Source organism: Amblyraja radiata, chromosome 11 (assembly GCF_010909765.2).
Source record: "Amblyraja radiata isolate CabotCenter1 chromosome 11, sAmbRad1.1.pri, whole genome shotgun sequence".
In the NCBI taxonomy this organism is placed as follows: Eukaryota; Metazoa; Chordata; class Chondrichthyes; order Rajiformes; family Rajidae; genus Amblyraja; species Amblyraja radiata.
Window position 1 is genome coordinate 52892481 of NC_045966.1, and position 24739 is coordinate 52917219.

The 24739-nt window shown below is 43.7% G+C and overlaps 1 protein-coding gene across 1 annotated transcript in view; it reads right to left on the reverse strand.

The window, feature by feature from the left end:
- LOC116978642 (slit homolog 3 protein-like) overlaps positions 1–23510 on the reverse strand; it is a 432238-nt gene extending 408728 nt beyond the window's left edge. Inside the window, exon 1 of the mRNA XM_033029927.1 lies at positions 22432–23510. Within this exon, the coding sequence (XP_032885818.1) occupies positions 22432–22604 (173 nt within the window). The 5' untranslated portion in view covers positions 22605–23510. The remainder of the gene's footprint in view (positions 1–22431) is intronic.
- Positions 23511–24739: the final 1229 nt, after the last annotated feature.

Here is a 24739-nt window from a genome sequence, read left to right on the forward strand (position 1 = left end):
AAGGTGTTGATAACATAGAAAATTCAACCTTCACATTCCACTGTCCGCTGAAAGAGGAGACCTTTACACACTGGCATCCATTTCAAACTGATAAAAATGAATTTTGCAATTTTTAAAAACTTTTTGAAGCAGTAGTAAAGAGATTGTTAATGATGTTTTGAAATTCAAAACGAGACAGACAAAATTCCAGTTCTCTCAGAATTTTTAAATAATAAATCCCAAATCTCAGTGCTCCATGCTGCCTCATTCTAACAGGAAAACACATCAACTGGCCGTACACACACAAAGCTGGAGTAATTCAGCAGGACAGGCAGCATCTCCGGAGAGACGGAATGGGTGACGTTTTGGGTCGAGACCCTTCTTCAGACTGAAGAAGGGTCTCGACCCAAAATGTCACCTGTTCCTTCTCTCCAGAGATGCTGCCTGCCCCAACAAATTACTCCAGCTTATTATGTTTATCTTTGGTTTAAACCAGCATCTACAATTCCTTCCTACACATATCTGGCCATTTCAGTTTACATAGCTTAGTCAGACAGTGCAACCCTTGTAGTAGCTCATATCGGGAAAAGAAAGCCTACATAAAAACATTGATTAAAATTTGATCCCTGATCTGTTTCCTTGAGAAAAAGGAAATTAGATCCCAGTTCTATCTATGGACATAACATTGAATACATTGCCTGATGCCTCCCACATTGATTCCTGATGTAAACTATTTCATAGCACCATAACTTAATAGGCTTCTGTATGTTCTCCAAGAACTAAGCCAGCCTTAAAGCTCTGGAATATGGGAACACAATTCTCTTTAAATCTCCAAGAATTCACCGCTCTCTCTTTCCCACGCTACAGCCATCACGTTGACTTTAAACAACAATCTAACGGGTTACATAGCAAAAGTGAAATTAGACAGCGCACTGATTACTGCTGTAGTTAGCAAGCAATAATTACATGAATAAAATCCAAAATTATCTAAATGAAAAAGTTGTGCATCATATAGTCTTTTAGAATCTTCGGGGCAGAAGGATTAGTCAATCCCTCATTGTATTCCAAAGAAAGAAAGAGTATTGGGGTAGAAACGAATTTGAAACATATTAATCTCTGCTTGTCATCTATATTACTAAAAGTCTGTTCTTGACCGGTTTTGGCGATCTGTGCTGCGATTTCCGAGAGAACGCCGCCACCTATGGCCGTCATTTTTGGCCACCTCGCTCAGAGCCCCCCTCCGCCGCATGTGTGCCGAGAATTTTTCCAGTCGATGAAAAATGACAGAGATATTAATGATTTTACAAAATTCCCCTTTCTCTCTGCTGCCCCCGCTGGTGGCAGGGGGGATGGACTATAAAACCAGGAAGTGGTGTGCCTCAATTAGTCTCTGCAAGTGGTGTGCCTCAATCAGTCTCTGCAAGTGGTGTGCCTCAATCAGTCTCTGCAAGTGGTGTGCCTCAATCAGAGCTCTGAATAACACTGAACAAATGTCTCCACAGCTGTGAGTACCCATAATGTGGTTTGAAAATGAAAATATGGTTAGTAAAAAAGCACTGCCTGCAAATGGTTGTTGGGGGGGGTTTGGGTTGAAATAAAAAGGCACTCTCTCCCCCCCCCCCCCCTCTCCTCTCCCCCCCCCCCTCCCCTCCTCCCCCCCCCCCCTCTCCTCTCTCCCCCCCCCTCTCCTCTCCCCCCTCCCTCTCCCCCCCCTCTCCTCTCCCCCCCCCCCCTCTCCTCTCCCCCCCCCCTCTCCTCTCCCCCCCCCCCTCTCCTCTCCCCCCCCCCTCTCCTCTCCCCCCCCCCCTCTCCTCTCCCCCCCCTCTCTCCTCTCCCCCCCCCCCTCCTCTCCCCCCCCCTCTCCTCTCCCCCCCCCTCTCCTCTCCCCCCCCCCTCTCCTCTCCCCCCCCCCTCTCCTCTCCCCCCCCCTCTCCTCTCCCCCCCCCCTCTCCTCTCCCCCCCCTCTCCTCTCCCCCCCCTCTCCTCTCCCCCCCCCTCCTCTCCCCCCCCCTCTCCTCTCCCCCCCCCTCTCCTCTCCCCCCCCCTCGTCCTCTCCCCCCCCTCTCCTCTCTCCCCCCCCTCTCCTCTCCCCCCCCTCTCCTCTCCCCCCCCTCTCCTCCCCCCTCTCCTCTCCCCCCCCCCTCTCCTCTCCCCCCCCCTCTCCTCTCTCCCCCCCCTCTCCCCCCTCTGCCTCTCCCCCCTCTCTCTCCCTTCTTTTTCTCCCCCTCCTCCCCTCCTTCCCCTCCCCCACCATCCCTCCCTAACCCCCCCTCCCCTCCACAACCCCTACCCCTTCCCTCCCCTCCCTGCTCCCACACCTCTCCCCCTCCCCTCACCTCTCCCCCTCCCCTCACCCCTATCCCCTCTCTCCGTCCCTCACCCTCACCTCTCACCCTCTCTCTCTCCTCCCCTCCACCCCACCTTTCCCCTCACACCCACCCTCCCTTTTCTCCTCCTCGCCACCCCCTCTCCCTCTTGCCCCTCTCTCTGTGTCTCTGCCCCTTCTCTCTCTGCCCTCACTCTCTACCCCCCCCCCCACCCCCTCTCTAGGTGTGACTGCAAGTTGGGGGCTATGCGTCAATAGATAGGGTGGTTATGGGGTAAAAGGAGCAAATTAATAATATTAATATAATATCAAGGGGGGTAATTAGCGTGAGTGCGGTGGGGGGGGGGGAGATAGTTAGTGTGTGTGATGCTGCATGCCGCCCCCCCCCCCCCCCCCCCCACAACCGCACGTTGGGGGAACAGACCCAACGGGTCTGCACTTGGTCTAGTTCCTTATATTGCTGCGACAATGATATGGCTAGTATTGGCACTCATCTGACATCTCTGTTCTCTATATATTTCTGGTCATTCCTTTACAGGAAGGATGTGGGGATTTTGGAGAGGGTGCATGGGTGGTTTACCAGGATGCTGCCTGGAGCAGATATTAACTATAATGGAATGGTGGACAAACTTGGACTGTTTTCACTAGAGTGTAGTGGTTGATAGGAGACCTGATAAAAGTATATAAAATTATGAGAGGCATAGGTAGGATAGATAGTCACAACCTTTTTCCCAGCTGGAAATGTTAAATACTAGATGCCACAGGTTTAAAGTCAGATGAGGAACGTTTAAAGGAGATGTGCATACAACATCTCCTTTAAACAAAGCCATACGGGTGTTGGAAAGAACTGCCAAGGATAGATGGAAGCCCCGATACAATAAAGGCATTTAATAGGCTTCCAAATTGGCACATGAATAGACAGATAATGAGGGAATTGGGATTATGTGCAGGCAGCAGAGAGTAATTTAACTTGGCATCATTTTCAACACAGACACTGTGGGCCAAATGCTTCCAGTTCATTTCTGAGCACTGGAAGATGCCTACATTTGAGCGTTTTTTTAATGTGCTTCAGCTACCACACTGTGCTGACAGAGAGAAGTCTTGGTGCAACAGGAAGAATGGCCAAGATGATTGCAGAGTGGTCTCTACTGCAGACCCGTAGCCCTTCCCAAATAGCATGAACACACATATTTGGAAATAAATGCACTTGTCCACACCCTCTTCAGCAGAGCCTATTCCAACCACTCCTTTCATCCTTTCTCTCCCAATTACCACCTTTCTCCCGGCATCTCTCAGACTCCTTCCATCTCAGCCGACTCCCTTCATCACAACTCAGTGTGAACTGTGAAGAGGATGTTAGGAGGTTGCAGGGTGACCTGGACAGGTTGAGTGAGTGGGCAGATGCAGTATAATAATATAGATAAATGTGAGGTTATCCACTTTGGTTGCAAAAACAAGGGGGCAGATTATTATCTCAATGGTGTTAGGTTAGGTAAGGGGGGGGGTACAGGTGTTGGCGTGCAGGTACAGCAGGCTGTGAAGAAAGCTAATGGAATGTTGGCCTTCATAACGAGAGGATTTCAGTAGAGAGGTTATTCTGCAGTTGTCTAGGGCTCTGGTAAGACCACATCTGGAGTATTGCGTACAATTTTTTTCTCCTAATTTGAGGAAGGACATCCTTGTGATTGAGGCAGTACAGCGTAGGTTCACGAGATTGATCCCTGGGATGGCGGGACTGTCATATGAGGAAAGATTGAAAAGACTAGGCTTGTATTCACTGGAGTTTAGAAGGATAAGGGGGGATCTTATAGAAAATATAAAATTATAAAAGGACTGGACAAGCTAGATGCAGGAAAAATGTTCCCAATGTTGGGTGAGTCCAGAACTAGGGGGCCACAGTCTTAGAATAAAGGGGAGGCCATTTAAGACTGAGGTGAGAAAAAACTTTTTCACCCAGAGAGTTGTGAATTTGTGGAATTCCCTGCCACAGAGGGCAGTGGTGGCCAAATCACTGGATGGATTTAAGAGAGAGTTAGATAGAGATCTAGGGGCTAGTGTAATCAAGGGATATGGGGAAAAGGCAGGCACGGGTTATTGATTGGGGACGATCAGCCATGATCGCAATGAATGGTGGTGCTGACTCGGACCAAATGGCCTCCTCCTGCACCTATTTTCTATGTTTCTAGCTCCCTCGAACACTCCTCTTGCCCTCCCTCACAGCACACTCCAGTCAGTTTCCCTCCCCTTACAACCATGCTAATAGACTCATTGCATTATCACACATTCCCAGCCATTTCTTATGACAAACCTAAATCCATCAACCGTTCTTTCCTAGCATTCCCTCCTTCACCAACACTACCAGAAATAGGTGAATGTCTCTCATTTTTTTGACGATTATTTTTGTCCATCCAGAATGCATCTACTTCATTCACCTATCTCAATATTTGAAATCCCCAGGACATCCATTTGTGCATTCAGCTCCAACACACATAAAGCGCTTACCCATCGGAAAATAGCTGCCATCAATACAAAATGTGTGCTTTTTTGGTGAATAGTGAAGCTAAACAGTTTTAAATAGCTGTTAATAAAAAAATGTTGCAACAGTTTAAAGAAGTTTGCAAAAGGGTGACAAAAGAGAAGGTGCTATAGTGAACAATGCGCTAATAAAAAGTAAATATAACAGTGGGGCATTATTAAGTACCAGAAATGGTGCCTATTATATTGAGGCCTTCAGAGTAGCAAGTCTATATTGTAGTAGGTGTTAAATATCACATGTGTCAAGCTTCTGAGCAGGACTAAGGTTAGTGCAGCACAATAGCACAGCTAATTCAGCTGCTGCTTCACAGCACCAGAGACCTGGGTTCAATCCTGACCTCGGGTACGGTTTGTCTGGGGTTTGCATGTTCTCCCTGTTGAGTTTCCTTTGTGTGGTCCGATCTCCTCCCGCATCCTAAAGACGTTTGGCACGCTAGGTAGGAAAGAACTGCAGATGCTGGTTTAAATCGAAGGTAGACACAAAATGCTGGAGTAACTCAGCGATACAGGCAGCATCTCTGGAGAGAAGGTATGGGTGACATTTCGGGTCGAGATCCTTCAGTCTAAAGAAGGGTCTCAACCCGAAACCTCACCCATTCCTTCTCTCCAGAGATGCTGCCTGTCCCTCTGAGTTACTCCAGCATTTTGTGTCTGGCTCGATAGGTATATAGGTCTCTGCAAATTGCCCCTAGTGTATGCTAGAATCTGGTGGATGTTGATCGGAGAGTTGTGAATTTGTGGAATTCTCTACCACAGACGGCAATGGAGGCCAATTCACTGGATGTTTTCAAGAGAGAGTTAGATATAGCTTTTAGGGCTAACGGAATCAAGGTATATGGGGAGAAAGCAGGAAGGGTACTGATTTTGGATGACTTTGTCATATATTTCCACTCTCAACTCTATCTCAGTCAGATATTTGATTATTGCACTTGTTTGTCGCTTGCTGCATCATTCCTCAGTTTATTGCATCCCTCATTGTATATATCGCTGTACCTATCATTGTCATGTGCGCTGTCAATTCTACAAGCTTCATTCAAACAAGGAATTTCATTGGGCTCTGTGTATATAACAATGACTAATCTGTATCTTCATCTGGATTGATATAAATGAGTGGTTGATGGCTAGCACAAATTCCAAGCTGTATCTCTCTGTGACTGTATACGTTGTTAAGATGGATTAAATACAGATGTCCCTAATTTGCTACAAAGAGGATTGATATAATGAGCCCATCAATAAGTACGAGAGGCCTATGCCAAGATATGCAGAAAGTAGGAATAACCAGATGCACAAGACATCCAATATTCTTCTAAAAATATTATACGGTTGTTAAATTATACATGCACTTTTATGTGCCTTTATAACGTTAAGGATGATTTGGCATGGCTGTCCAAAAGTTTTGATATTGTGCATGGCTGTCCAAAAGTTTTGATGTCTAGGTTCCATTAGGGGTGAATGCTGTAATGCAGTCTGTGCTAAGAAACAGATAAGAGGAGTATTACATTAATGTCCGTGTTAAATGCCACAGAGTGGGCGTGTTAGACTGAAAAATGTTAAGTAGGAAGTCTTGCAAATCAGTAAATAAGATGTCAAAGTCAACAATCCGATAAAGATTGAGACAAAATCCAGATAGATGTAAAAATACAAAAATAATTTAAATCTGAGACATTAAAGTCATGAAGAGACAAGCTATCAGTTAGCGTTGAGCCCCAGGAAGTGCAGTAGTGATTATCTGCATTATTCATCGCCAATCTAGGGGAGTACATTTCGCAGCAAAGAACTAGTAACTCTAAGTGGAGATCTAATAGGGATATAAATACAAGTGAAGATTTTATCTTCATGATTTACTACTAAACAGAGTGAAGCCTCCCTCAGCTTACTTATTTTTGGGGAATTTAGATGAGGATGAAACCGAACCCAGTCCAAGCTCTGAATATGCTTGAAGACCTTTCTCTCGAGTATATTGTTCTATAATGTCTGTTAATGAGAAAGCCGTAAGCAATGTTTGTTATATCAGATGTTGTGGTCGATTAGGATAGCTTACATAAGGAGGGTCTAATAGGGTAAGAAACTCAAGTTGCAATGTGCCGAACGTATACAATCACACTTTTGAATTATGTACTGTCTTGTCTTGGTCCTGGGCCAAACCCACAAACCGGAGCTCTTTAAAACTTGAAATACAGGCTTCAAAAAGAGGGAGCAGGTCTCTTGTAAGAACATATGTAGTTTGGACACTGACTCATTGGAAATCTGAATTGACGGAGTTCAGTAATTTGGTCCAGTTTTCTCCTGATCCACTGAATTTTACGATATATGTATCATTCGGTCACAAGGGGTTTCAATCAAATTTACCATTCATCAGAGCAAGAGTGCAGCTGTTGTACCCTTTTCTCCAGCGATATTGGTCTGTTGTTTCCAGAAAACCCTCAGCATCCCACCCATGACCATCTGTCATGTGTGAGCTCTAACTCTGGGGAAGAAAAGGGAGGATAGGGATATCCCTGAGAGGTGGCTGATATAGTGTGTGAGTCCAGGTCCGTACCAGATGTCCACATTCAATTCATGTTTCAATCACAACCACCTGATCACAGTCCAAACAGAAACCCACCTTACTTTCCCCTTACCCAAGCTGCAGGTGCAGAGGCCTATACTCAGCAAAGACCAACACAACACAACACAACGTTAGGTTGAGAACAGTCATAAAGATATTCATAAAGATAAAAAAGAGTCTGAAGAAGGGTCCCGACCCAAAATGTCACCTATCCTTTTTCACCAGAGATGTTGCCCGAGTTACTCCAGCACTGTGTATCTCTCTTCAGTAAAAAAAAAAAAAACAGTATCTGCAGTTCCTTCCTACATGTAAAGATATTCAACATCTGCTTTAGAACTCTTGGGAGGAAGTGTCTACCATTTAGTCCACACGCCAGGTGGAGTTCAGTTATAGCAACAAATGGCTTTTCCTCCATGGAATTTGACAAAATGGAACCCCATTTCTGACCACTCAGTTGCACAACCCATCAACCAGCAATGTGCACATTCATGACTAACATTTTAATTTTAATTGCAATTTCCTGGTTGTGGCTCCATGCTGAATTTGCTGATTGGAATCTTTGAATTCAGTCTCAGCTATCAGAAGACTTTGTTCTTCTTGGAATATCTTGAAGTTGCATGTTTCTTTCAAACTTCACAGTTCATTATTAATTTTTACAACTGACAATAATGTACTTCCCATTCACAAAACACCATTACACATAGCTCTAATGAATCATTTGGCAATTATAATGCCCTAATACAGTACCTAGTTACGAGTAATCTGGGTTTGACTCTTGCCCTATTTTGGGTTAATAGTTGAATGGACCCGTCATGAAATGTTCCATTACAAGCCAAGCACTGGCTCCTGGCCAGTGCAAACCCCAGACTCAGCCAATGGTCTGGTTCCACCTGCATTAGCCTGTTCCCGCTCATGGCCTCACCCCTGGAGTGTTTTCAGCCTTGCAGTTTGGATTCTGTTTTGGCTAATTCTGCAATTGATGGATGTTACTGCTGAGGAACTTTTTTTCCTCTCTCTCTAGTTCTGGCAATGATCGCGTTCTGGTCAGCAAACACAAGGGTTAGCCGCTCTAAACCTGCTGCCTTCTATAAAATTCCAATTCTCGATCTCTGTTTTGCAAATTGTACTGGAGCTATTTTGATTCAAGGAGGGGATGTTCACAGGTGATCTGATACAGGTTATGAAGGAATGCTAATAGAAACAAAAAACATCTAGTGCTTCCTGGCAAATCTTGTAATGTGAAATTTAGAATAATGAACTAATAAATCTCCTGGTGTGCTGAACTTTAAAACATACTGACTAGATACCCACAAGAAATGCCAAACATTTCAACTGTCACATTCCACATTTGTTATGGAAGAGGGATTCCAGCTAGCTGCCCTTGACATTCAATGGCAATTATTGTCAACAAGTCCTTCACTATTAATATTCTGGGGATCACCATTGAACCAGCCATACAAACACTATGGTCATGGAAGGTGGTCACATGCTGGGTATTCCATGGTGAGTGACTTACCTCCAGGCTTATCAAAACCATGCCACCAGGCAGAACTCAGGAGCGTGAAGGAATGGTTTCACTATTTGACTAGATAAGTGCAGATCTAGCAACTCTCAATAAGTCCAACACCATCCAGGATAAAGTGACACATTTGATTGGTATTATATCTACCAACGTAAACATGCATTCCCCCCACCAACAATTCCATCTACACTTCATAATGCCTTAGGAAAACAGTCAACATAATCAGAGACCTTTTTCATCCAAATCATATCCTCTCCTTCCCTCTCCCATTAAGCAGAAGACACGGAAGCTGAAAACACATACCGCCAGATTCAGGAACTGCCTCTTCCCCACTGTTATCAGACGGTCCTCCCATAAGCTAGGTGCAGTCCCCATCTTCCAACCTACCTCATTCCGGACCTTGCAATTTTTTGCTGTAACTGTAATGCTATTTGTTGTAATACTATATTCTGCACTCTGGTGTGTTTCTCTGTGGTAATAGTATATGATTTGATTGTACTCATGTGTAGTATGATTTGACTAGACAGAATACAAACAAAGCTTTTCATTGTATCTTCATTGTGACAATAATAACCCCATACAATTCTGTTCACACCGGTGCACAGTGGTCACAGCATACTCACATCTACACAATGCACTGAACTTATTTGCTCAGACTATTCCAACAGCACTCCCAAATCCATGCTGTCTACAACCAAGAAGGACAATGGTGTCAGGTGCTTAAGAACACCAGCAGATGCAGTTTGCCCTCCAAGTCACTCTGTTCCTACACAGCCGATTTTTCACTGTGATTGGATTTGAATCTTCAAATTGCCTACCCAACAGCACTGTGGGAGTAACATCAATGTAGTACCTTCAATGCAGTACCTACCCACAGCCAACATCTCAAGGGCAATTAAAATCTTACCCACAACCTGAAAAATGCATGAATAAACAACAAAATCCCCTGACTCAGTCTGAAAATTAAAAATATATTTTCTGATCTCCAATTTACTCAATAATTTTTCCCAAGGAACTAAAATACCCTAGATTCTCATCGTAAGTAGCTGGTGCTAACCTTAAAGAGAGGGTCAGGTTGACAGAATATTGTTGTTTCCATGAGTAACATTACAGGAGGACATATTCCAGACATCACACTCTAAGTGCCCAGCGTATTAAATATAAAATCCATGCTGATCTGCAGCCAGAAACTTCCAAACACTTAGTGAATAGTGCATAAACTCTGATTAATCACAAGGCCTGTCTGAACGGCACAGTAAACGTCACATGGGCACTTTGCACAGACCACAGACAACTTGTGAGCTGCTCCAGCTAATTAATCTATGGAACACATCGATGTTTTTTTCAAAGTCCTTATGTTAGCACTGCACAGTCTACTGCAAGTATAAACAACTGAAATGTTCTATATCTGAAGCCAACTATCATTTTGCTGCAGATGGATGCAGTAAGTGACAAAGACTAGAGATGACAAAAGGGTGTATTGTTGGAAGGAACCACAGATACTGGTTTAAACTGAAGATAGACACAAAAAACTGGAGTAACTCAGCGGGTCAGACAGCATCTCAGGATAAAAGGAATAGGTGACTGAAGATGGGTCTCCACCCGAAGCGTCACCTATTCCTTTTCTCCAGAGATGCTGTCTGACCCCCTGAGTTACTCCAGCATTTTGTATTTATCTTCAATGACAAAAGGGTGTCGGAGAGGGAAAGAAGAGGAGAAGAAAAATGCAAATTTGGAGGGAGGGATATGGATGGAAGGAGATGGAGTTAGGGGGAGAGGAACAGGGGGGTGGTGTGGGGGGGGGGGGGGGGTGGGGGGTTGGGGGGGGGGGTGGGGGGTTGGGGGGGGGGGGGGGAAACTAACCTTTGGTGGTGTCTGTGCTAATCAAACCTTTTTAGGTTGTTGTATTAGATGTTTACTTTGGTTTTACTGAATGGTTTATCGCAGATATCCTGAACCCAGGATGTACTTCACTCATTTAATCTTTTGGTCAATGTAGGAAGACTACTGTCCCACTTAGGAAACCTGAACGGAAACCTCTGGAGACTTTGCGCCCCACCCAAGGTTTCCGTGCGGTTCCCGGAGGTTTTTGTCAGTCTCCCTACCTGCTTCCACTACCTGCAAGCTCCGGCAACCACCTGCAACCTCCGGGAACCGCACGGAAACTTTGCGTGGGCCGCAAAGTCTCCAGAGGTTTCCGTTCAGGTTTCCTAAGTGGGACAGGGGCATTATGAGAAACCACATTACTCAATTTTAACTAGATGAGACCATGAGCGAGTAAGTGGACATTGAAGAAATAACATGCTAGGAATGCCACCATTACCATGCCACCATCACCACCACCACCTGTTTAATCCCAGTTTCTGTCCTCTCACATGATGTCTCCTCAGTTCAGCATCGTCACCTCCCCCCTTCCCTCCCCTTTATGTATCTGCATCCTGTCTCTCAACAGCACCACAATGTCATGGAGTGGGGTGCTGGGGAGAGATATGGAAGGACGTTTTAGGTATAAAAATCCCTGTGGCTGCAAGCAAGTGGGTTTGCGAGATTCATTTCCTTTTCTCTCAGGGAATCAGGTAGGATTGGTAATCTTGAACAAACCCTGGGTCGAACAGTCCCTTGTAAGGATTTCATCGCTCTCCTTCACATTTAAACCAGAATTTCAAAGGATCAGTTAGCAACAGCTCTAGGCACCAAGACTATACTACAAATAATGTAAAATACATTCTGTGAAATATATACGGACAATTTGTGTTAATATCAATGCACAAAAGTATCTAAGATCCCTCACAGAGACATATGTCAAAACAAATCACATCATGACAAAAATCAGGCTAATAGAAGCAGTGGCCAGGGGCATACTGGAGAAGGAGTAACCTCAATGGAAAATCGCCCCTGGTACTTTATCAAAAATTATGACCTTTAATAATTTAGCGGAAGTGGAAAAACATTGCAGCTGCCTCGCTTCATATAAACCCAAAATGAGATATCCTGGTGCTTTTATTCACCTCCTAGCAATAGAAACACTATTTTGCACAGTATCTTGTAGCGAATATAAAACTACATGGAGCATCTAGAATGGAGAATGTTGGCTTCATGGTTTAGGTGTAGATACCATTTTTAAAGAAATATCAGAGCAAACAACTTCAAATTGATTAACAATCCATGACCATCAAGCATAGAAGTACCTCAATTAAATTGTGTTACCTTACTCACTTATGTGAAACAGGTTATAGCAACAAAACTTTGCTGACAATGGCTTTCCATACTGCATCTAACTGTGTCCAATCCTGAAGTGAAAATATCAGCCTGCCTGTAATACATAATTTGCAAATGCTGTAGAAACTGTTAGAAATGTGCTTATTCCAATAAAAACTTGTTGTGGCAAAAAGCAGTATTTTTATTACAGAGTATGGCATGAAACCATTTTTTCCATTGAATACCAGAACAAGCTAGAGACTCAATTCAATCAAACAGATGTCAGATGACTGTGGCAGGGCCCGAACACTATCGCGGTCTACAAGCTGAAATTGGGGGCTATCTCTGGAAACGACACCTCTCTATCGGAGGTGCTCATTGCCTTTACCCGTTTTTTTTAGTTGGCAAATAAAATTCCATCAAGACATGTCCCTCATCTCCCACTAACCCATAAACCTTGGTAGCAGAAGTCAGATCTGCTTTCACGGGTAAACTCTTGGTAAGCATCCAACCCAGAAGTAGTCCACAGGTATACATTAAATAACTGGCCACAGTGTTTGCCAACATCTTTAATCTCTCACTTCAATAGTCCCCTATCCTCATCTGTGCTTCAAGGAAACCTCCAACAGTTCCCAAGAAAAAAAAGTGACCTGTCCCAATGACTACCACCAAATAGCTGCAACATTGACCACAATGAAGTGCTTTAAAAGACTGGTTATGGCCCACATTTACTCCGGTTCCCCGGACAATCGAGACTCCTTGCAATTTGCACTTAGGGTAAATCGATCAATGGACAATGCCATTTCCATTGCTCGACATTCAGTTCTGAATCACCTTGGAACTAAGGACACATTTTATGTTATTGTTATGTTATTCAAAGACTGCAGCTCAGCTTTCAACACCATAACGCTGAATAAGGTCATCTTTGAACTCCTGAACCTTGGTCTTGGGGGTTTTCATCTGCAATTGGCTTCTGAACTTCCTGCTCATTAGACCTCACTGGGTTTGAGGATAGACACAAAGTGCTGGAGTAACTCAGCGGGTCGGGCGGCATCTCTGGAGAAAAAGAACCTGGTCGGGACCCTCCTTCAGTTTGAACTGGTCATAACCTTTCCTCCACCGTGACCTGTATCAGTGGTGCTCCTCAAGGTTATTTACTTAGTCCCTTTCTCTACTCTATGTACGCTCATGAGTGTTTTGTCAAGTATAGCCCCAATTCAATCTTTAAGTTCAATGATGATACCACTCTTGTTGGCCAAATTGACAACAATGATGAGACAGAGTACAGGGAAGAGATTGGAAAACTTGTGCCATGGCATCAGAGCAATAATCTAGTCCTTAATGTCAGCAAGACAAAATATTTAGTTGTTGACCTAATGAAATTAGGGGGTGAACACAACCTCAACCTCATCCTCATCAAATGCGCTGCTGTGGAGATGGTTGGCAGCTTCATGCTCCTAAGCATTCATATCACCAGCAACCTACAGAGTGTTAGTTGAACTTCGGAGTGAAGAATGGTAGGTCCTCACTGAAATGTCATCTGTACATTCACTCGACAGATGTTGTCTGACCCGATGGGTTCCTCCAGCACTTAGTATTTTGCTCAGGATTCAAGCATCTGCAATTTCTTGCATCACCAGCAACCACAGTTGATACACTCACACTGATATGGTGATCAAGGAAGTACATCATCATAATTACTTTCTTAGGTGTTTGACATAATTCAGCATGTCCATGACAATTCTCTACGACTTCTATAGATGCACTTTAGAAAGTCTTCTGATGGGTTGCAACTCAACTTGATAATGGTAACATCTCTGCTCTTGACTCTGTGAACCAGGTTAACACAGCCCAGTCCATCACAGGTTTGTCACTCCCTTCCATCCAGTCCATCTTCATGGTTATTGCAACATTAAGGCTGGATGGCTGCCAACCTGGCCATTCTTTTTCCTCTCTTCTCTCTACTGGGAGTAGATTCATGAGCATGAAACCCTGGATGTCCAGACACCTTCTCCCCCACTGCTGTCAAGCTCCTATTATGATATCTCTTTCTCAGCCGCATCCAGGAGATGTTGCCAAGTACTCTCACTCTCCTTTACTTACTCCATTCTTCCACTTTAGTATTTTTTTCATTATTTCAGATTGCTATTTTGCTGTTGTGATTGTATTTATTGGTATATCTGACATCACCATGGATATTGTTTACACTGTGAGCTTTATGTGAACTTGTAAATTCATTGGTCCTTGGTGTGTAGGACAATAAACTAACCTGCATCTGAGGTCATTTACCACTTTGTGCTGTGGTCAAAGAGGATTTCCCATTTAAATAACACGAGGCAGAAATTCCAATTGGCAAACCTCATGAACAGATGTTTAATGCACTTGTACTACTTTTCCTGTGTGTGTAATTTTACAGAGACTGCTTAGAATCAATGGTTTAATGTCCATTAAAAAAAAAAATGCACACAGGAATGTGGTACAAGTGCATTAGACATTTGTACAGGCAGTGTCCTAATTGGAATTCGTGCATCTAATACCAAAAAATCCGAAGCACAGGGGCCTGGAGTTCTTGCTCTCTTCATGAACAATCAGCCATCGTTACATAAAAGAATGTGATGCAGTTCATGCCATGATTGTCATAAGAATATAGCTTTAGTGCCGACTCCAGGTGCTTCTGTTCTGCAGGTCTTTTGATCTTTATGGGAGCAATACCCTGGACCTTGAAAAGGACAAGGGATTCCAACCTTTTCTTCCTGCCTTCTCAGCTCTCACCTTTTCTATCCATTAAGGGCAATGGGGGCACTCCTCCTTCTTGGGTAGAAAATAGTGGATTTGTACTTTAGTGTTGATTCCCCATCATTTGTACAGGCAAGGATGAGGGAATAGATACAAAATGCTAGGGTGACTCAACGGGTCAAGCAGCATCTCTGGAGAAAAGGACTAGGTGGCATTTCGGGTCAAGACCCTTCATCAGATCAAGAGCTCCCTGACTCTCAGTCTGATGAAGGGTCTCAACCAAAAACATCACCCATTCCTTTTATTCAGAGATGCTGCCTGATCCGTTGAGTTACTTCAGCATTTTGTGTCTATCTTCAGTGTAAACCAGCATCTTACAAAAAGATGAGGGAATGATGCACTGCCACATGTAACTTTAGACTGTGTCTCTGCTTCCCATCACAGATAGAAACTAAAAAACTGTGATACCATTTTGGAAAACAGCAAGCAAATTCTCCCCTGATTCAAAGATTGGAAACCCTGAAAATGGATTATCTGCATAAATCCTTAGAGCTGCTGTCGAAATTAGTTGCTACATTGCCTCCATAACAACAACGCTTACACTTCAAATCACTCCATTTATCTTTCTTAATGATGTCAAATAACCCAAGGCATCTACTAATAATTCAAAGAATGGAAAACAATTCAAAGCACAGACTGATAATTTAAGCAATGGAAATTAAACCACAATACTACGGCACGCTTGTAACTCTTAACATTTCAAAATAAATCAGAGCACACAAATAAACAAAAACTGCAAAATTTCACAAGCATTTGCTCATAATTTACTAGACTGTATAAATACACCACAGCATGTACTATTAATGCACTACAAAGGCAACACAACACTAACCTATAATACACAATGGAAAATAATCCATGCCATATACAGATAATTCATCATGAAGTAAAATAAAACTGAGAAAGTGCGACCAATCAACAAAGAGACTAAACCACAATGCATACACTGATAACTCAATGACTGACATATGGAGAATCACACACAGGACACACAAACAATTCACCAGAATGGAAAACAACTAATTGCACACTCTAAACAAAATTACTGCATTGTAAAATAATCCATAGACACTTTAAAAAATGCATGAGGAAAATTACCACAAAATGCTTATAACACAATATCGCTGAAACTTACACTCCTGTTTCTTGAGAGGAGCAGTTTTAGACTTCATGGGTACATTGCTAATTCAGGTAATGGTGGATGTAGATGACATCATTGTGCAGGCAAGAGATCACAAGGTCTCTGAATAACTATGCCAAGACAAGCATTTGGGACCTCAGAGCTGCCACAGTTGTTGGACTATTGGATTGCCCCACATCTATTCCAGTCTTTTTATCTCCATTAACCATCCTCAAAACAACAGACGTAACAGAAACATTGTCTCTGTTACCATCTCCAAAGCTTCCACATCTTTCCTATAGCATTGTGACCAGAATTGCACTAAAAATTCCACATGCGGCTTAACCAAAGTTTTATATAGTTGCGTCAAAGCACCGGAGACCCGGGTTCGATCCAGACTACGAGTGTTGTTTGTGCGTTCTCCCAGTGACCTGCGTGGGTTTTCTCCGAGATCTTCGGTTTCAGCCCACACTCCAAAGACGTCCAGGTTTGTAGGTTAAATGGCTTGGTAAATGTAACAATTGTCCCTAGTGTGTGTCGGATAGTGTTAATATGTGCGGATTGCTGGTCAGCACGGACCCAGTAGGCCGAAGGACCTGTTTCCACTCTGTATCTCTAAACTAAACTAAACTATTAACACCAAAGGTTTCTTTGAAGCTCCACAGTAAAAAATCAATCACAATGGAAAATGATGCCACTACACAATATCAACAGCTCACATCACTATGATATAATAATAATAATAATGGATGGGATTTATATAGCGCCTTTCTAATACTCAAGGCGCTTTACATCGCATTATTCATTCACTCCTCAGTCACACTCGGTGGTGGTAAGCTACTTCTGTAGCCACAGCTGCCCTGGGGCAGACTGACGGAAGCGTGGCTGCCAATCTGCGCCTACGGCCCCTCCGACCACCACCAATCACACACATTTACACACATTCACACACAGGCAAAGGTGGGTGAAGTGTCTTGCCCAAGGACACAACGACAGTATGCACTCCAAGCGGGATTCGAACCGGCTACCTTCCGGTTGCCATCCGAACACTTAGCCCATTGTGCCATCTGTCGTCCCAACCAATATATAACCTACAGATATAACCTACAGCCTGCTCCAACAATTATATATCCTACTGCACATTACTAACAAGTTACAATGTAAAATAATGTACAGTTAACAGTAATAATTCACAATGTTAAATAACCTACAACACATGGATAATTCAGTGCAAAAAAACTCACTACATTCACTAATAATTCACAATGGAAAATAACCAACAGCATATTCTAATAATTCATACACTGTAACATGTTCTGTACACAATCTCTGCACTTACTATACATAAGCACAGCTCACTCACTGCAAACACTTATGGGCCTGTCCCACTTAGGCGACGTTTTAGGCGACTGCAGGAGACTATGCAGGCACCACATGGTCGCTCCATGTTCGCGGGTGGTTACCGGGGAGTCGGCTTCATGGTCGTGAGGAGTTCCCGCATTCTGGGAACTAGTCACGGCTGCATTATGGTTGCCGTGAATTGTTCAACATGTTGAAAAATTAACAGCGACTAGAATGAAACCGCCATGGAGAGTAGCGAGAATTCTCAAGCTGTAGGTGGGTCACCAGGAGGTCCTAATGGGTTGCCAGGCGGTCAAAGATTCTTGGGGGTTCTCGTAGGTTGTAGCCGGTGCTGACCGGTGAATTTCATTGGCTCATTGGGGAAAAGAAAGGGTAAGCAGTAGTTTTCAGAACCAAGGATAACCGACCGGTAATGTTAAATGTTCAAGAAGGAACTGCAGATGCTGGAGAATCGAAGGTAGACAAAATTGCTGGAGAAACTCAGCGGGTGCGGCAGCATCTGTGGAGCGAAGGAAACAGGCAACGTTTCGAGCCGAAACGTTGCCTATTTCCTTCGCTCTACAGATGCTGCCGCACCCGCTGAACGTCTCCAGCAATTTTGTCTACCTTCGGTAATGTTAAATGTCCGCCGTGCTTCACAGCCGTGCATCTCTGGCTTCTTAGAAGTTGTCTCCACTCCTTCTCCCCCACCTCACCCCCCCCCCCTCTTTTAAAGGACTTACCGTACACTGTGCTTTAGCCGTCTTTTTACAGCGCCAACCTTCCTGTTCATCGTGGTGCGTGTCTGTATCACCTTAGCTTTGCACCGTGTGAATTATTTAGACAGCGCTCCCCCCGCTTGCCCTGTCCCCTGCCTGCATAACGGTGGGGAAGGTGTGTGTGCGTGCGTGCGCGTGTGTGTGTGTGTGTGTGTGTGTGTGTGTGTGTGTGTGTGTGTTTTTCACTCTGACTGTCGCCGTTCCAGTTGCCGTTTTTTTAGTTGACTGCCGGCAACTTGACAGTCACCTACAGTCCGGTGGGACAGGCCCATAATAATTCAGTGTACAGAAGCCACCTTCACTGGCCAGGTCCATTGCATGTTAATGTTGGGAAGTTATGATGCAGCTATATAAAACTTTTTGTGTGCTTCATTCTGGTCACAATGCTATAAGAAAGATGTGGAAGCTTTGGAGGGGATGCAGAAATTCACCCGAATATTGCCTGTATTAGGTTTTATGAACCATAAAGAGAGGCTGGACAAACGTAAATTGTTTTCTCTGGAGCATTGGAAGTTGAGGGCAATCTGATAGAACTGTCTATAAAATCATGAGAGACATGAGAGAAGGTAGATAGTCAGGTTCTTTTTCTCTGTGGAAATATGTATACAGGAGAGAATGAGTTTAAAATAAGAGAAGAAAAGTTTAAAGGAGATGTGCAGGGGAATTGTTTTTTATATAGAGAGAGCAGTTTGGAATGTGCTGACATTCGAGGTGGTGCGGCCCCTGTCCCACTTAGGAGACCTAAACAGCAACCTCTGGTGACCTTGCACGCCACCCAAAAAAAAATCAAGGTCGAGGTGACCTGCAACCACCTACTACCTCCCACGCATATGTCGAACACCTTCCTCGATTATGAAGAAAACCGGCTTCGACTAGACCCGAGACAAAAAAATTATCGATTTTTAAAACGGCAACCTATTTTTAGTCAAGGCCAGTTTTAATCATGATGAAATAATAGCAGCAACCTAGATGAAGCCTCGACCACGCGGAAACCACTTTCGACCATTAGGGAGAGTGACCAAAACCTCCGGTGACCTCATGGAAACCTTGGGTGGCGGGAAAGGTCACCAGAGGTTGCTGTTTAGGTCTCCTAAGTGGGACAGGGGCTAAGATAGCAACAATTACGAGGGATTTAGACAGAAACATTTATAACAGGCGGCAATAGAGGAATTTAGAACAGATGGGATGAGTTAGATTGGTATCATGGTGGCACAGTCATGATAGGCTGTAGGAACTGATCCTGTGCTGTTCCTTGCTGTTGTACATACAGCAGGGAAACAGGCCATTTGGCCCAGCATAATCATTATATTAATGATTTGCATGAGGGGATCGAAGACTTTGGGCCAAGTTTGCGATGGTACGAAAATTGGTGGAGGGGCAGGTAATTTAGAGAAAGCAGGGACTCTGCAGAAGGACTTGGACAGGTTGGGAGAGTGGGCATAGAAGTGGCAGATGGAATATAGTGTAGCAAAGTGTGGAGTCATGCATTTTGGTAGTAGGAATAAAGGCGTAGATTATTTTCTAAATGGGGAGAGAATCCAGAAATCAGAGGTGCAAAGGGACTTGGGAGTGCTGGTGCAGGAGTTCCAAATGTTAATCTGCAAGTCGAATCAGTAGTAAAGAAAGCAAACACAATGCTAGCATTTATTTTGAGAGGGCTTGTATACTAAAACAGGGATGTAATGCTGAGGCTCTAAGGCGCTGGTCAGGTCACATTTGGAATATTGTGAGCAATTTTGGGCACCATAACTGAGGAAGGATGTGCTGGTGTTGGAGAGGGTCCAGAGGAGGTTTACAATAATGATCCTAGGAATGAGTAGGTTAACATATGATGAGCGTTTGACGTCATTGGGCCGTTACTCGCTGGAGTTTAGAAGAATGAGGGGGGGGGATCTCAAATGAAATGTACAGAATAGTGAAAGACTTGGATAGAGTGGATGTGGAGGATGTTTCCACTAGTGGAGAGTCTAGGACTAAAGGTCATACTCAGAAATAAAGGACGTTCTTTTAGGAAGGAGATGGAGGCATTTCTTTAGCCAGAGGGTGGTGAATCTGTGGAATTCTTTACCACCGAAGGCTGTGGAGGCCAAGTCAGTAGATATATTTAAGGCAGATAGAAATAATCTGGATTAGTACAGGTGTCAGAGGTTATGGGGGGGGAAAGAAGCCAGGAGAATGGGGTTAGGAGGGAGAGATAGATCAGCCATGATTGAATGGCGGAGTAGACTTGATGGGCCAAATGGACTAATTCTGCTATCACTTATGATCTTAACTTGTCATGCAATTGTTCTATGTGTTTGTGGCCATATTTGTTCTACGTTCTATCTTCATAATGTATAATAACTCAAGGCACAATGATATCTTACAATGTAAAGTAATCCAAGACAGATGCCAATAATGCACAACACTGTAAAATAATCTATAGCACACAACAACAATTAACAATGTAAAATAACCCACTGTACAAAGCAATAATTCACAATATAAATAGCCCACAGCACACAATAAAAATTTACAATGAAAAATAACTCAATGCACACTATTAATTCACAATGTCAAATAATTCACTTTACTCATGTATAACTCACCACTGCATATAAGACACACCACACATGAACAATTGACAAAACTATAAAATAACCTATGGAATGAAAATTCAGAGGAAGATAATCCACAGCAGACACTAATAATTCACCAGGTTGTAAACTAAAACACGGCACGTACCATACTTCGATATTTATTAAAATACCCCACAGCACACAGTGAAAGACCCCACTTATACACAAATAATTCATAATACTGTGATAGTGTGTGCTGCGATGTTTTACAGAATGGTGAATTAGTGATGGAAAGAAACCCATGATATCTCACTAATAATTCACAGAAATGTAAAACAAAAAGAGTAACTTTATTTATGCGCACTGTCGTCTTAGGTATTGGAAGTATTCTAAAACAGTTAACACATGTTAGCACGGCGCTGTTATAAATCTCCCAATGTGTTAACACAACGCATGTTGCACAATTGGATCTTACAGGTCAGGAAGTCACAGGTTCAGTCCCTTGTTTAGGTTAAGTGGAGAGTGAGTGGGCGCAGTGCAGTTGCCGAGGCTGACCTCTTGTCACCGACCCCTGCTGGAAGGTCATTGCTTGGAGCTGCTGGTGAAAGCGGGATTGAGTTCTCTTCAAGGAGAAAAACGGCACACTCCAGCATATTGGAGAAAGAACGAGCCAGCACTTTCAGCAAAGGGAGAGTTCACCGCAATAAAGTTTGGAGCCATTTTTCTTCAGAGGGCAGAGTCCCAACCATCATAGCTCACAACGTTGGTGTGGTGTATCTTTAGTGTAGAACCCAGAAACCCCTTATTATAAATAATTTGGCCTTTGCCAAGGTGGTAACAGGCAGTGCAATGCAGTAAATACAATATTCCCCCCCACTCTGATCCTTCACAGAGCCCTGTATATCAACTATTATACTTGTTCCACCACCAACCCTTCAGCCTTTTAGTGTGTAGAAGATACACAAACTCAATGCCGGCTGGGACACTGCAACCTCCAGAATAAGTCAGGATGTATATCCAGTATAAATTTAATGTTTTGTAGGTGAAATTTCAAGTAACATGGGTTTCCAATGCTCGTAACAAATAACTCATACCACGTTTTTGATCTCAGTGATCTGACATGGGCTGACTTTGATGAGAATAATGCTTTATATTCCCACCTGAATTGTGTGATTTTTTAATCTAAGAAAGCACAAGACTGAATGCGTGTACACGTGTCAATAACATATCACTTGTCACTACTCAAAACGATGGCATTGTCCATTTCTATGCTAGTTCCCCGCCCGCCTGTGCTAAAATTGCGAAGTGCTTCGGGATGTTTCACTAAACATTGACCTGCTTTTATCTGCTGGGCTTTGGCCAAACTGAAACACTGATACTCCTCCCCGTCCCCTCCTTGATCACACGTTTTGGGGAGGCGTGTTTTTGAAATGTCTATAGTGGGGTCACACCGTCTAATCGTCGCTCAGTGGAAGCCTTGCAACTGGTTGCAACCGATGGCAAAATCTGTAATTACATTCATTTAACTTGTTACCTTCCTGCCAAGACAAACGATTCGTCGTATTTATAGCAGAGGCTTTGTGAATTAAAACCCGACACTTTCCAATTAAAACGGGGAAGGGCACAACATTTTTTTTTTAAATACAGATTCCCTGAAGGACATTTATTTAAGTTCGATGAACCGGTGTAAGTAAAATACGCGTCGTTTTTATAATTAAGTTGTACTCACAGTCTCTCCGTGTTCTTGGGTATTCCTCTCGGAACAGCCTTTAATCCCAAATGATGACAATCCACGTTGGATCCAGAGCAGATACAGCGGCTGGGACACGCGTGGATGCAAAGGCTACCAACTACCAGAGTCAACAGGGCGAACCCTGGCAAAATGCTCCTTAATCTGGCCATTACAGAGGATGAAGTATAGAAGAGTAGGGGGGAGAGAGAGAGAGAGGGGAGGGAAAGAAAGAGCACGGGAGCTCAAAGACCGAGCAATGAAACGGAGTTCAGCTTTCTTTTCCTCTAATCAGTTTAAAGTTTTCCAGCGACCCAGGCAGTCGGTTCAGCCTTCAATTCTGGTGACTCCCGGTGAGACTGATCTCAATCTTCAGGAGACCATTACACAGAGGAGTTACCGGTCTCCCTCTTGCCTATATTCTGCAACTCAAAGTAATCCCACAAACTATTGTCACAACAAATACCAGCCCAGATTCCTTCAACTTCCCCCACCCACCCCCACACAACCAACTTTTCTTTCACTTTAAAACTCCTGACGGGCAGAAAGAGTAGGCTCGGAAACAGCGTGCGAGTTTGGAGATTCCTCACAAAAGCAGGGCGACGCAATCCCAGCGGACAGGCTTCTCACTGAACTGTATTCCTGAACTCTCGCCCCAGCCTTTTTGGAGGAGAAAAAAAAAAGTCTTGATTGGAAGACGAGAAATATGACCACAAACTTCGGGCAAAAGCAGAGTAGCCTCTCGTGATGGTCTAAACATCCATCAGATCACTCAGCACAAGCCCGCACTCCTGTCACCAGATCCGAGGGTGCTCAGTCCTTCCAACTCCAGCACATTTCTCCACAAACTCTTTAGCCACACTCTTTGAGGGGTGGGATCTCGGGTTTGTTTCTCTCGCCTATGCTAAAGCCTCTCACTAGTTCTTTTCTTTTCTATCTCCTTGCTGGTGATCCTGTGGATGCTGATTGTTGTAAAATCCTGGAGTTGCTCCTTTCATTTCCCAGCTCTGCAGGCTGGAGTGTGAGGGTGATTTTAGTTGCAATAAAAGTTCTCTTTTCCCTCGCCCTAAATTCCTAGCTGAAGTTTCTACTGGCTCCCTCCTTGCTGATGTAATTCAACACGTTAGAATGAAAGAGTTCTCCCTCTCACACAGGCACATGCACACACTTATAGGCACACACGCTCTCCACACAAACACACAACTCTCATAATTATTTCTCTCTCACTTAGTGTCACGTGTGTACACTTTAAGCAAATTTGTTAATTTCCTTCTTATTCTACTTTTTCATCCAAATCTATATTTACACTTCTTACTGCCTTTCACACGAACATGCAATTTACTTTAGAGATACAGCAAGGAAACAGGCCCTTCGGCCCACCAAGTCCATGCCGGCTATTGATCACCCATCCACACTAGTTCCTTGTTTTCCCACTTTCCTTATACATTAGGGGGAATTTAGAGGACAATTAGCTTTCAACCCCACACCTGAAGGAAACCCATGCAGTCACAGGGAGAATGTGTAAACTCAACACTGACGGCACCCAAGGTCGGAATTCTCATATGTAAACCATGTCAAGTCAACCATGATCTGCTTTTTTATTAATAGATATATTACTATCTATACCTCCTTTCACAAATTCCCACAAAATGTACACACAAACAAACTTTTCCTTTTCCAGCATACTGTATTGCTATCTATATTTCTCCTCCCACAGATGCCCACAACACACACATACACACACAAACCTTTCCCTTATTCACATATTGTATTATTTCATGCCTACCTCAAGCATGAACTAATATGTGACCTACAATTTCTTACACATATTTTCACTCTATTATTGCCCATCTTCCTCGGATACATACTTTTGCAAATGCATAATCTTATTCAGCAGAGTTCCTCGGGGATATTTGGCTTTCTGTTGCAGCAGCTCCAAGAGGCAGTCAGCAAAACTCCGCTTGGTCTCTGTCCTCCCTGGAAATTTCTTCCCCATCTCGTTTTTTAAGGGATATGGGAGGAAAAGTCCTGGCCAGGTGCAGGAGGACCATAGCTCTGCAGATTCAGTTGGAATCCAATTGCAAGGTCAATGGAATGAGGATGGTGGTGTACACCAGCTTCAATGGGGTCTCTTGAGACCAGGGGTTAGACTCATGGAGAACTTGGATCATCCCCAATCCAAAAATCATTTGGACAGAATGGCTCTCTTACTAAGATTTGCTGGGGGTGTCGACAGATATGATATACCTCTTCATGTATGGACAGGCATCAGACTGGGGAGATATATTTCACCATAATAGATAGTACC